The following is a 14,119-nucleotide window of genomic DNA, read 5'->3' as shown; positions in this document are numbered from 1 at the left end:
CAGTGGGCAGCAGGTCAGTTTTGGCCATGTCACTGTGGGGGCTATGTCACAATGGGCAGCAGGTCAGTGGTGGCCATGTCACTATGGGGGCCATGTCACAGTGGGCAGCAAGTCAGTTGTGCCCAAGTCACTGTGGGGCTATGTCACAGTGGTCAGCGGGTCAGTAGTGGCCATGTCACTGTTTGGGCCATGTCACAGTGGGCAGCAGGTCAGTGATGGCCATGTCAGAGTGAGCAACAGGCCACTGGTTGCCATGTCACTGTTGGGTCTATGTCACAATGGGCAGCAGGTCAGTGGTGGCCATGTCACTATGGGGGCCATGTCACAGTGGGCAGCAGGTCAGTGGTGGCCATGTCACTATGGGGGCTATGTCACATTGGGCAGCAGGTCAGTGGTGGCCATGTCACTGTGAGGTCATGTCACAGTGTGCAGCAGGTCAGTGGTGGCCATGTCACAGTGAGCAACAGGCCACTGGTTGCCATGTCACTGTGGGGGCTATGTCACAGTGGGCAGCAGGTCAATGGTGGCCATGTCACTATGGGGGCCATGTCACAGTTGGCAGCAGGTCAGTGGTGGCCATGTCACTATGGGGGCCATGTCACAGTGGGCGGTAGGTCAGTAGTGCCCACGTCACTGTGGGGCCATGTCACAGTGTGCAGAAGGTCAGTGATGGCCATGTCACAGTGAGTAACAGGCCACTGGTTGCCATGTCACTGTGGGGGCTATGTCACAGTGGGCAGCAGGTCAGTGGTGGCCATGTCACTATGGGGGCTATGTCACAGTGGGCAGCAGGTCAGTGGTGATCATGTTACTGTTTGGGACATGTCACAGTGGGGAACAGGTCAGTGGTGGCCATGTCACTGTGGGGGTCATGTCACAGTGGTCAGCGGGTCAGTGGTGGCCATGTCACTGTGAGGTCATGTCACAGTGGGCAGCAGATCAGTTGTTGCCATGTCACAATGAGCAATAGTCCACTGGTGGCCATGTCACTGTGGTTGCCATGTGAGAGTGGGCAGCATGTCAGTAGTGATCATGTTACTGTATTGGATATGTCACAGTGGGCAGCAGGTCAGTGGTGGCCACGTCACTGTGGGGCCATGTGACAGTGGGCAGCATGTCAGTAGTGATCATGTTACTGTATTGGATATGTCACAGTGTGCAGCAGGTCAGTGGTGGCCATGTCACAGTGAGCAACAGGCCACTGTTTGCCATGTCACTGTGGGGGCTATGTCACAGTGGGCAGCAGGTCAGTGGTGGCCATGTCACTATGGGGGCCATGTCACAGTGGGCAGCAGGTCAGTGGTGCCCAAGTCACTGTGGGGCTATGTCACAGTGGGCAGCAGGTCAATGGTGGCCATGTCACTATGGGGGCTATGTCACATTGGGCAGCAGGTCAGTAGAGGCCACGTCACTGTGAGGTCATGTCACAGTGTGCAGCAGGTCAGTGATGGCCATGTCACAGTGAGCAACAGGCCACTGGTTGTCATGTCACTGTGGGGGCTATGTCACAGTGGGCAGTAGGTCAGTGGTGATCATGTTACTGTTTGGGACATGTCACAGTGGGGAGCAGGTAAGTGGTGGCCATGTCACTGTGTGGGTCATGTCACAGTGGGCAGCAGGTCAGTGGTGGCCATGTCACTGTGAGGTCATGTCACAGTGGGCAGCAGATCAGTTGTGGCCATGTCACAATGAGCAACAGTCCACTGGTGGCCATGTCACTGTGGTGGCCAGTCACAGTGGGCAGTAGGTCAGTGGTGGCCACGTCACTGTGGGGCCATGTGACAGTGGGCAGCATGTCAGTAGTGATCATGTTACTGTATGGGATATGTCACAGTGGGGAGCAGGTCAGTGGTGGCCATGTCACTCTGGTGGCCATGTCACAGTGTGCAGCATGTCAGTGGTGGCCATGTCACTGTGAGGTCATGTCACAGTGGGCAGCAGATCAGTTGTGGCCATGTCACAATGAGCAACAGTCCACTGGTGGCCATGTCACTGTGGTGGCCAGTCACAGTGGGCAGCAGGTCAGTGGTGGCCACGTCACTGTGGGGCCATGTGACAGTGGGCAGCATGTCAGTAGTGATCATGTTACTGTATGGGATATGTCACAGTGGGGAGCAGGTCAGTGGTGGCCATGTCACTCTGGGGGCCATGTCACAGTGTGCAGCATGTCAGTGGTGGCCATGTCACAGTGAGCAACAGGCCACTGTTTGCCATGTCACTGTGGGGGCTATGTCACAGTGGGCAGCAGGTCAGTGGTGGCCATGTCACTATGGGGGCTATGTCACATTGGGCAGCAGGTCAGTGGTGGCCATGTCACTGTGAGGTCATGTCACAGTGTGCAGCAGGTCAGTGGTGGCCATGTCACAGTGAGAAACAGGCCACTGGTTGCCATGTCACTGTGGGGGCTATGTAACAGTGGGCAGCAGGTCAGTTGTGGCCAAGTCTCTATTGGGCCATGTCACAGTGGGCAGCAGGTCAGTGGTGCCCATGTAACTGTTGGGACCAAGTCACAGTGGGCAGCAGGTCAGTTGTGGCCATGTCACTGTGGGGACCAAGTCACAGTGGGCAGCAGGTCAGTGCTGGTCATGTCACAATGGGGTCCATGTCACAGTGGGCAGCAGATCAGTGGTGGCCATTTCACTATGGGGGCCATGTCACGCTGGGCAGCAGGTCAGTGGTGCCCATGTCACTATGGGGGCTATGTCACAGTGGGTAGCAGGTCAGTGGTGGCCATGTCACTGTGGGGCTATATCACAGTGGTCAGCGGATCAGTGGTGGCCATGTCACTGTTGGGGCCATGTCACAGTGGGCAGCAGGTCAGTAGTGGCCACGTCACTGTGGGGCCATGTCATATTGTGCAGCAGGTCAGTGATGGCCATGTCACAGTGAGCAACAGGCCACTGGTTGCCATGTCACTGTGGGGGCCATGTCACAGTGGGCAGCAGGTCAGTGCTGGCCATGTCACTGTGGGGGCCATGTCACAGTGGGCAGCAGGTCAGTAGTGGTCATGTCACAGTGTTCAGCAGGTCAGTGGTGGCCATGTCACAGTGGTCAGCGGGTCAGTCGTGGCCATGTCACTGTTGGGGCCATGTCACAGTGGGCAGCAGGTCAGTGGTGGCCATGTCACTATGGCGGCCATGTCACAGTGGGCAGCAGGTCAGTGGTGGCCATGTCATAGTGAGCAACAGGCCACTGGTTGCCATGTCACTGTGGGGCTATGTCACAGTGGGCAGCAGGTCAGTAGTGGACACGTCACTGTGGGGCCATGTCACAGTGTGCAGCAGGTCAGTGATGGCCATGTCACAGTGAGCAACAGGCCACTGGTTGCCATGTCACTGTGGGGGCTATGTCACAGTGGGCAGCAGGTCAGTGGTGGCTATGTCCCTATGGGGCCATGTCACAGTGGGCAGCAGGTCAGTTGTGCCCAAGTCACTGTGGGGCTATGTCACAGTGGTCAGCTGGTCAGTAGTGGCCATGTCACTGTTGGGGCCATGTCACAGTGGGCAGCAGGTCAGTGGTGGCCATGTCACTATGGGGGCCATGTCACAGTGGGCAGCAGGTCAGTAGTGGCCACGTCACTGTGGGGCCATGTCACAGTGTGCAGCAGGTCAGTGATGGCCAGGTCACAGTGAGCAAAAGGCCACTGGTTGCCATGTCACTGTTGGGTCTATGTCACAATGGGCAGCAGGTCAGTGGTGGCCATGTCACTATGGGGGCCATGTCACAGTGGGCAGCAGGTCAGTGGTGGCCATGTCACTATGGGGGCTATGTCACATTGGGCAGCAGGTCAGTGGTGGCCATGTCACTGTGAGGTCATGTCACAGTGTGCAGCAGGTCAGTGGTGGCCATGTCACAGTGAGCAACAGGCCACTGGTTGCCATGTCACTGTGGGGGCTATGTCACAGTGGGCAGCAGGTCAATGGTGGCCATGTCACTATGGGGGCCATGTCACAGTTGGCAGCAGGTCAGTGGTGGCCATGTCACTATGGGGGCCATGTCACAGTGGGCGGTAGGTCAGTAGTGCCCACGTCACTGTGGGGCCATGTCACAGTGTGCAGCAGGTCAGTGATGGCCATGTCACAGTGAGTAACAGGCCACTGGTTGCCATGTCACTGTGGGGGCTATGTCACAGTGGGCAGCAGGTCAGTGGTGGCCATGTCACTATGGGGGCTATGTCACAGTGGGCAGCAGGTCAGTGGTGATCATGTTACTGTTTGGGACATGTCACAGTGGGGAACAGGTCAGTGGTGGCCATGTCACTGTGGGGGTCATGTCACAGTGGTCAGCGGGTCAGTGGTGGCCATGTCACTGTGAGGTCATGTCACAGTGGGCAGCAGATCAGTTGTTGCCATGTCACAATGAGCAATAGTCCACTGGTGGCCATGTCACTGTGGTTGCCATGTGAGAGTGGGCAGCATGTCAGTAGTGATCATGTTACTGTATTGGATATGTCACAGTGGGCAGCAGGTCAGTGGTGGCCACGTCACTGTGGGGCCATGTGACAGTGGGCAGCATGTCAGTAGTGATCATGTTACTGTATTGGATATGTCACAGTGTGCAGCAGGTCAGTGGTGGCCATGTCACAGTGAGCAACAGGCCACTGTTTGCCATGTCACTGTGGGGGCTATGTCACAGTGGGCAGCAGGTCAGTGGTGGCCATGTCACTATGGGGGCCATGTCACAGTGGGCAGCAGGTCAGTGGTGCCCAAGTCACTGTGGGGCTATGTCACAGTGGGCAGCAGGTCAATGGTGGCCATGTCACTATGGGGGCTATGTCACATTGGGCAGCAGGTCAGTAGAGGCCACGTCACTGTGAGGTCATGTCACAGTGTGCAGCAGGTCAGTGATGGCCATGTCACAGTGAGCAACAGGCCACTGGTTGTCATGTCACTGTGGGGGCTATGTCACAGTGGGCAGTAGGTCAGTGGTGATCATGTTACTGTTTGGGACATGTCACAGTGGGGAGCAGGTAAGTGGTGGCCATGTCACTGTGTGGGTCATGTCACAGTGGGCAGCAGGTCAGTGGTGGCCATGTCACTGTGAGGTCATGTCACAGTGGGCAGCAGATCAGTTGTGGCCATGTCACAATGAGCAACAGTCCACTGGTGGCCATGTCACTGTGGTGGCCAGTCACAGTGGGCAGCAGGTCAGTGGTGGCCACGTCACTCTGGGGCCATGTGACAGTGGGCAGCATGTCAGTAGTGATCATGTTACTGTATGGGATATGTCACAGTGGGGAGCAGGTCAGTGGTGGCCATGTCACTCTGGTGGCCATGTCACAGTGTGCAGCATATCAGTGGTGGCCATGTCACTGTGAGGTCATGTCACAGTGGGCAGCAGATCAGTTGTGGCCATGTCACAATGAGCAACAGTCCACTGGTGGCCATGTCACTGTGGTGGCCAGTCACAGTGGGCAGCAGGTCAGTGGTGGCCACGTCACTGTGGGGCCATGTGACAGTGGGCAGCATGTCAGTAGTGATCATGTTACTGTATGGGATATGTCACAGTGGGGAGCAGGTCAGTGGTGGCCATGTCACTCTGGGGGCCATGTCACAGTGTGCAGCATGTCAGTGGTGGCCATGTCACAGTGAGCAACAGGCCACTGTTTGCCATGTCACTGTGGGGGCTATGTCACAGTGGGCAGCAGGTCAGTGGTGGCTATGTCACTATGGGGGCTATGTCACATTGGGCAGCAGGTCAGTGGTGGCCATGTCACTGTGAGGTCATGTCACAGTGTGCAGCAGGTCAGTGGTGGCCATGTCACAGTGAGAAACAGGCCACTGGTTGCCATGTCACTGTGGGGGCTATGTAACAGTGGGCAGCAGGTCAGTTGTGGCCAAGTCTCTATTGGGCCATGTCACAGTGGGCAGCAGGTCAGTGGTGCCCATGTAACTGTTGGGACCAAGTCACAGTGGGCAGCAGGTCAGTTGTGGCCATGTCACTGTGGGGACCAAGTCACAGTGGGCAGCAGGTCAGTGCTGGTCATGTCACAATGGGGTCCATGTCACAGTGGGCAGCAGATCAGTGGTGGCCATTTCACTATGGGGGCCATGTCACGCTGGGCAGCAGGTCAGTGGTGCCCATGTCACTATGGGGGCTATGTCACAGTGGGTAGCAGGTCAGTGGTGGCCATGTCACTGTGGGGCTATATCACAGTGGTCAGCGGATCAGTGGTGGCCATGTCACTGTTGGGGCCATGTCACAGTGGGCAGCAGGTCAGTAGTGGCCACGTCACTGTGGGGCCATGTCATATTGTGCAGCAGGTCAGTGATGGCCATGTCACAGTGAGCAACAGGCCACTGGTTGCCATGTCACTGTGGGGGCCATGTCACAGTGGGCAGCAGGTCAGTGCTGGCCATGTCACTGTGGGGGCCATGTCACAGTGGGCAGCAGGTCAGTAGTGGTCATGTCACTGTGAGGTCATGTCACAGTGTTCAGCAGGTCAGTGGTGGCCATGTCACAGTGGTCAGCGGGTCAGTCGTGGCCATGTCACTGTTGGGGCCATGTCACAGTGGGCAGCAGGTCAGTATTGGACACGTCACTGTGGGGCCATGTCACAGTGGGCAGCAGGTCAGTGATGGCCATGTCACAGTGAGCAACAGGCCACTGGTTGCCATGTCACTGTGGGGGCTATGTCACAGTGGGCAGCAGGTCAGTGGTGGCTATGTCACTGTGGGGCTATGTCACAGTGGTCAGCTGGTCAGTAGTGGCCATGTCACTGTTGGGGCCATGTCACAGTGGGCAGCAGGTCAGTGGTGGCCATGTCACTATGGGGGCCATGTCACAGTGGGCAGCAGGTCAGTAGTGGCCACGTCACTGTGGGGCCATGTCACAGTGTGCAGCAGGTCAGTGATGGCCAGGTCACAGTGAGCAAAAGGCCACTGGTTGCCATGTCACTGTTGGGTCTATGTCACAATGGGCAGCAGGTCAGTGGTGGCCATGTCACTATGGGGGCCATGTCACAGTGGGCAGCAGGTCAATGGTGGCCATGTCACTATGGGGGCTATGTCACATTGGGCAGCAGGTCAGTGGTGGCCATGTCACTGTGAGGTCATGTCACAGTGTGCAGCAGGTCAGTGGTGGCCATGTCACAGTGAGCAACAGGCCACTGCTTGCCATGTCACTGTGGGGGCTATGTCACAGTGGGCAGCAGGTCAGTGGTGGCCATGTCACTATGGGGGCCATGTCACAGTTGGCAGCAGGTCAGTGGTGGCCATGTCACTATGGGGGCCATGTCACAGTGGGCAGCAGGTCAGTAGTGGCCACGTCACTGTGGGGCCATGTCACAGTGTGCAGCAGGTCAGTGATGGCCATGTCACAGTGAGTAACAGGCCACTGGTTGCCATGTCACTGTGGGGGCTATGTTACAGTGGGCAGCAGGTGAGTGGTGGCCGTGTCACTATGGTGGCCATGTCACAGTGGGCAGCAGGTCAGTGATGGCCATGTCACAGTGAGTAACAGGCCACTGGTTGCCATGTCACTGTGGGGCTATGTCACAGTGGGCAGCAGGTCAGTATTGGACACGTCACTGTGGGGCCATGTCACAGTGTGCAGCAGGTCAGTGATGGCCATGTCACAGTGAGCAACAGGCCACTGGTTGTCATGTCACTGTGGGGGCTATGTCACAGTGGGCAGTAGGTCAGTGGTGATCATGTTACTGTTTGGGACATGTCACAGTGGGGAGCAGGTAAGTGGTGGCCATGTCACTGTGTGGGTCATGTCACAGTGGGCAGCAGGTCAGTGGTGGCCATGTCACTGTGAGGTCATGTCACAGTGGGCAGCAGATCAGTTGTGGCCATGTCACAATGAGCAACAGTCCACTGGTGGCCATGTCACTGTGGTGGCCAGTCACAGTGGGCAGCAGGTCAGTGGTGGCCACGTCACTGTGGGGCCATGTGACAGTGGGCAGCATGTCAGTAGTGATCATGTTACTGTATGGGATATGTCACAGTGGGGAGCAGGTCAGTGGTGGCCATGTCACTCTGGGGGCCATGTCACAGTGTGCAGCATGTCAGTGGTGGCCATGTCACAGTGAGCAACAGGCCACTGTTTGCCATGTCACTGTGGGGGCTATGTCACAGTGGGCAGCAGGTCAATGGTGGCCATGTCACTATGGGGGCTATGTCACATTGGGCAGCAGGTCAGTGGTGGCCATGTCACTGTGAGGTCATGTCACAGTGTGCAGCAGGTCAGTGGTGGCCATGTCACAGTGAGAAACAGGCCACTGGTTGCCATGTCACTGTGGGGGCTAAGTAACAGTGGGCAGCAGGTCAGTTGTGGCCAAGTCTCTATTGGGCCATGTCACAGTGGGCAGCAGGTCAGTGGTGCCCATGTAACTGTTGGGACCAAGTCACAGTGGGCAGCAGGTCAGTTGTGGCCATGTCACTGTGGGGACCAAGTCACAGTGGGCAGCAGGTCAGTGCTGGTCATGTCACAATGGGGTCCATGTCACAGTGGGCAGCAGATCAGTGGTGGCCATGTCACTATGGGGGCCATGTCACACTGGGCAGCAGGTCAGTGGTGCCCATGTCACTATGGGGGCTATGTCACAGTGGGTAGCAGGTCAGTGGTGGCCATGTCACTGTGGGGCTATATCACAGTGGTCAGCGGATCAGTGGTGGCCATGTCACTGTTGGGGCCATGTCACAGTGGGCAGCAGGTCAGTAGTGGCCACGTCACTGTGGGGCCATGTCATATTGTGCAGCAGGTCAGTGATGGCCATGTCACAGTGAGCAACAGGCTGTCGCAGTTGAGACGGACACGACAAACATCAGATTGTGTGAAAGCGACCAAAATGGCTGCAAAAGCCCCTTTATTGTTTTAACAAGCTTTTTTATAACCTTCTTCAAAGTAGGTGTTCATACAGGATTGGTTTACTTTAGTAACTAACAGTTCACGATTGGGTGATAGTTTCTCGCCTGAATCGTCAGGACAGTTCTTCTTATCTTAGTTCTCTAATCTTGTTTCCATGGCACTTCTCGGGACTTTCTGGCCTCTCATGGATACACTGGAATGTCTTCAAGGTTAAATTCTTCTTCAGTTAGACTAGAGGCAGACCCGCTGCCTCCCCCGACAATTCCCCCTTTTTGTATTTGTGCTAGAAATATTGCAGAAACAGTCTTCTGCAGGGCCCTTTGCAGAAGACTGACAAGACATGGCAACATCAAAAGCACAGTCACAATTACCAAGATCATGACCCCCACAGTTTTGACCAGAGATATCAACCATCCAGAAAGTCCCCATCCTTTAAACATCCTTGTAAGCCAATCCAATCCGTCCTCTTCTGTTAGACGCCTCACACCATCCTTCAGCTGCTGTATACTTTTAAAAATAGATTCTGAGTGGTCAGACAAATTCATGCAACACATTCCTTCAAAATCTTCACATCCATGTCCTTGCGCTAAAAGCAAAAAGTCAATTGCAGCCCTGTTCTGTAAAGTAGCATGTCTAACACTATCAACATCAGTTAAAAGGCCACTTAAAGCTAAAGAAGTAGCATTAGTCTGTTTGCTAAGCCAACATCCCAACTTATTCAAAGTCGTTAAGGCATTTGCAACACCAACTCCTGGTGCCAATATGGAGGCCGTTATGATCTGGCCTGGATTCCAGAATTCAACGTTATCTCGACAAGAACTTTCAAACCGATGAACGGTCCTTGGGACTCGCTTATGTTTTCGAGTCATATTCAGAATCATTGACACATTTGGTGTTAATAACGTGAGACGTCCGAGGCTACACGGGCCTCCATTCAGTTTAGATGGGACGCCTCCCCAGGCACGATCTCCACAGATTAGAAACACACCAGGAGGTAATGCAAGAGGAACAGCAAAAGATCGTGAGATGTTAGTCGAAGTATAATTGCACCAAGCAGTTGAATTATGATAAGCAGCATTAGTTGCATTCACATTTTGCCCTCTCCGTGTGGTGTTATAGGAGTAATTAAAAAACACACAAGCATCCATTATAACAGAGCCTAGCAACTCTAGCTCTTGGGGTTCTTGCGTAACCTGTGGAAGGTGACTATATACACCATCCCAATTATCTGTACAATTTTTTGAAGAGTTGCAAAGAGAGAAAGCCTGAAGGGTTTGTGGGATTGGCCATGTGTCTACTGGCACTCCCACCAAACAGGTGGAGAATGGATTTTCCGGGTTCGCAGTAGAAAGGCACAAGGTTTCTTGATGTGTCATATTTGCCAAAGTTACCCAGATATTCTGCTTGGGTTGTGGAACTACCCATCCTTCAGCCTGATGCAGGTTCCAGCACAGGCCGAACACACCGAGCAGGAACCCAGCGAGGGCCGGCATCTGTAGAGACACAAGCATAACCCCTGCCCCAGGTTAATAATTCACATGGTCCACTCCACTGGCCAGTAATTAGATCTCTAACATGCACTTTGATGTCTTTTTGCAAATCCTGTTTTGAAAAAAGAGAAGAGAAATGCTGAAAAAGAGGAGGTAAAGAAGAATTATCCCCATAATGGAGAAAGTTAAGAACATAAACTGCTTTATCTAAACATGCCTGTGGTGGTTCCCCAATCATTCCCCCTTTTTGTTTTTGAAGCTGCCGCTTCAACGTACTATGTGCACGCTCAACAATTGCTTGTCCTTGGGGAATGGGGAATTCCTGTAACATGAGTAACACCCCACAAATTAAAAAATGTTTGAACCTTCTGTGAAATGTATGCTGGGCCATTGTCCGTTTTTATTTGGTGTGGTACCCCAAGCATAGAGAAAGCCTTTTGGAAGTGTCGAACTACATCTTTTCCTGTCTCCCCGTTATGTGCTGTTGCTACTAAGGCATGAGAATAAGTATCAATGGAAACATGAACATACTTCTGTCGGCCAAATTCATTTATGTGAGTAACATCACTTTGCCAAATCTGTAAAGCCTGCATACCTCTGGGGTTAGTACCAAAATACACTGGTGTGTGAGTTCCTTGGCAGTCAGGGCAGGCGGCTACAATAGACCGAGTTTCCGCATGAGACAAGCCGAACTGCCGTCGTAAAGCTCAATATCCTTGGTGAAAAAATTGATGTGATAATACAGCTTGTTGCTTTATGTTAGGAACAGTATTCAGAGCCATAGCGGAAACAAGAGCATCCACTCTGGCATTACCTTCTGTATAAAATCCTGGTAAAGTGGTATGACTACGGATGTGCATGATAAAATAAGGTTCTGTCCGTAGTTGAATACTTTTCCAGAGTTCTAAAAGTACATCAAATAATAATTGATTGTCTGACATGGTCAAAACCACTTTGTCTAGTCTAGAAACTAAGTTAGCTACATATGCTGAGTCAGTTACAATATTTACAGGAACAGAAAAAATAGAAAAAACAACAGCCATTGCACGTAGCTCTACTACTTGTGGAGAACCATTTTGATATACTACTTTGTTGTTCCAGTTGTTGTTTTCATACCATACTACTGCTGCTTTACCTGTTTTTCCTGAGCCATCTGTAAAAACAGTAGGGCCGTTCACTGGTTCTGGGCGGCTTAAATTTTTTTGACCAAATGGTATTTCTCGAGCAAATTTCAGTAGTGGATGTGACGGCAGGTGATATGACACCTGTCCTTGAAAACCCGCCATGGCTGCCTGTAGTTCATAATTATTTGCCAAGCACCATTCAAAATACCAATTTTGAACAGGTAAAACAATCTTAGCTGGGTCACGCCCTGTTAGTTCTGTACATCGTTTTCTGGCTTTTATGATTACATCAGCAATAAGCTCAAACAGTCCAGGAGCAGTTTTTCGTGGTTGGAATGACAGAAACATCCATTCTAGAATGTGCAGTGGGTCATCCCACTCAGAATTCCACTGCACCAAAGCACCAAATGGTACAGTTTTGTCAATTAGTACAAAGAGTTGCACCAATTGAGACAGATCTATTCGAGAAACAAATTTCTCGTGTATAGATCGTTCCACCATGTGAATTACCTTTAATGCTTCCTCAGTTAATACTCTGGGTTCTCTTGGATCATTGGAATTTTTTAATAATTCCAATAAAGGTTGCAGTTGTGAATTGGTCAGTCCGAGATAGGGTCTAATCCAATTCAGAGATCCCATTAACTTCTGTACATCATTAAGGGTTTTAACTTCAAGGTTAAGTTTCACAGGTTGAGGCATTACCTGCCTACCTGTGACTGTTAGTCCTAAATACTTCCAGGGTTCTACTTTCTGCACCTTTTCAGGGGCGATAACTAATCCATAGTGTTGTAATGAATTTCTAGTCACATTCTCCATGTCATTCAACTGCTCCTTGTTGTTTGATGCTAACAGGATGTCATCCATGTAATGGTAACAATAACTGGTAGGGAATCTTTCCCTTACAGGTGACAAAGCTTGTGCCACAAACCATTGACAAATTGTTGGTGAATTTTTCATGCCCTGCGGCAGAACTTTCCATTGATATCTTTTTGCAGGTTCTGCATGATTGACAGAAGGCACAGAGAATGCAAATTTTTCCCTGTCTTGACAAGCTAATGGTATTGTAAAAAAACAATCCTTGAGATCCATGACAATGATTTCCCAATCTTGAGGGATCATGGCCGGTGAAGGCATGCCTGGTTGTAGAGCCCCCATCGTGGCCATGACAGCATTGATCTGCCGCAGGTCATGCAAAAATCGCCATTTTCCTGATTTCTTTTTTATCACAAACACTGGAGTATTCCAGGGGCTCTGAGAGGGTTCAATGTGTCCAGCAGCTAGCTGTTCTGCCACCAATTCTTGCAGGGCCTTTAATTTCTCCATTGGTAGGGGCCACTGATCCACCCACACAGGGTTATTCGTTAACCAAGTTAAAACAAGCGTGGGTTGCCTAACACCCTGCAGCACAGTGGCCCCCGTTAAAAATCCGTAGTAATCTTCACCCCCCACTGTGACAAGCAATCTCTCCCCCATAGATTGAGGGGAGCTGCTGTCACATATGGTTTAACGACTGCTTGTTGGCCCTCAGGATTGGTGATCAGAATTGCCGTAGCTGCTGTTCTTGCTCGTGCGGAGCCTCCCAGCCCCACTACCCCTGTGTCCACATCCTCTGTTGGCCAGGTGGATGGCCACAGATAGTTAGAAATAATAGTCACATCGGCGCCCATATCTAGGAGCCCTGCAAGCCTTACTGTAGTCGGTGAATGTCCATGATTTGACAGCGTGCACGTCATATGTGGTCAAGATGATGAGACAGTCTGAGACCAGCACACTTGAGGGGGTCCTGTAGAACCGAAGCCTCCATCGCCTCGCAGTCGCTGTTCTGCTTTTGGGACACAACTCAAAAAAGGAACAAGTTGAGCAATGAGAGTGCCTTTTGGAATCGTTACAGGTGGATAAGGAGTAGAAATCATAGCACAAATTTGTTCAGTAAAATCAGCATCAATAATTCCTACATGCACAATTAATCCATTCGAAGTGCTACTAGATCTTCCAACCAAAAGGGCACTTAGACCTCGTAATTCCATTGTCTTTCTCAATGCGGTGAGTCCCTCCTGTTGAGATTGTTCCAATATAATAGGGGGCCAAGTGGCCTGCAGTTGAGTATTACTAAATGGCCCTTCACTAAGCAAAGTATCCTCTCTAATGTCTAGTCTTGGGTCATCCTGTGGTAGTCGTAAATTATTCTGCGCGGCTGCACGTGCCATCTGCCTCCAAGTAGATTGAAACGCTTGTAATTGTACTGGCTGAAACAGCACTTGTGCGAGATGTGTAACATGATATGGACACAGCAAATCTGTGCGGATTATTTGAATAAGTTGCATCACCTCAGGAGAATTGATTCCAAATTTCTGTGCTTTATTCTGCAAATCCTGCACCACCTTCCAACTGATCGGATTGTGCTCATCATGCTCATTTGTGCCTGCAACAGCTTTATAAACAGGGAATGCACCATAAGCCTCTGCTGCTATATCTACAGGCTTTGGACATGCCGGGGTTGGAGAGTATGGGCTGAGGCGTTCAACCAGATCCCAGTTGCCAGCCTCAGCAGCATACTTTCTAACTCCCTCCCAAAATCGATCAGGGGACCTTGGAATTACAGTTACTGTGGATGGAGGGAGAGTCCATGGCTGGGCTTTCTTCACCATGGGTTTATCTGTGATATGTAGAGTTTGTAAAGCCGTGGTTAAA

The 14,119-nt window shown here is 51.9% G+C and overlaps 1 protein-coding gene across 1 annotated transcript; it reads right to left on the bottom strand.

The window, feature by feature from the left end:
- Positions 1-8,815: 8,815 nt before the first annotated feature.
- LOC141938489 (syncytin-2-like) lies at positions 8,816-13,160 on the bottom strand. The gene is made up of 2 exons (XM_074857345.1): positions 13,120-13,160; positions 8,816-10,307 (listed from the first exon to the last, which is right to left on the bottom strand). The coding sequence occupies exon 2, from the start codon at positions 10,305-10,307 to the stop codon at positions 8,997-8,999; it is 1,311 nt and encodes a 436-aa protein (XP_074713446.1). The 5' UTR covers positions 13,120-13,160; the 3' UTR covers positions 8,816-8,996.
- Positions 13,161-14,119: the final 959 nt, after the last annotated feature.

Source organism: Strix uralensis, unplaced genomic scaffold (genome assembly GCF_047716275.1).
Source record: "Strix uralensis isolate ZFMK-TIS-50842 unplaced genomic scaffold, bStrUra1 scaffold_88, whole genome shotgun sequence".
NCBI classification, from domain to species: Eukaryota; Metazoa; Chordata; class Aves; order Strigiformes; family Strigidae; genus Strix; species Strix uralensis.
This window is presented reverse-complemented; position numbering and strand designations above follow the sequence as displayed.

Coding starts and splice junctions, on each gene's coding strand:
- LOC141938489 (XM_074857345.1), bottom strand. CDS start 10,307: ATGCCGGCCCTCGCTGGGTTCCTGCTCGGTGTGTTCGGCCTGTGCTGG.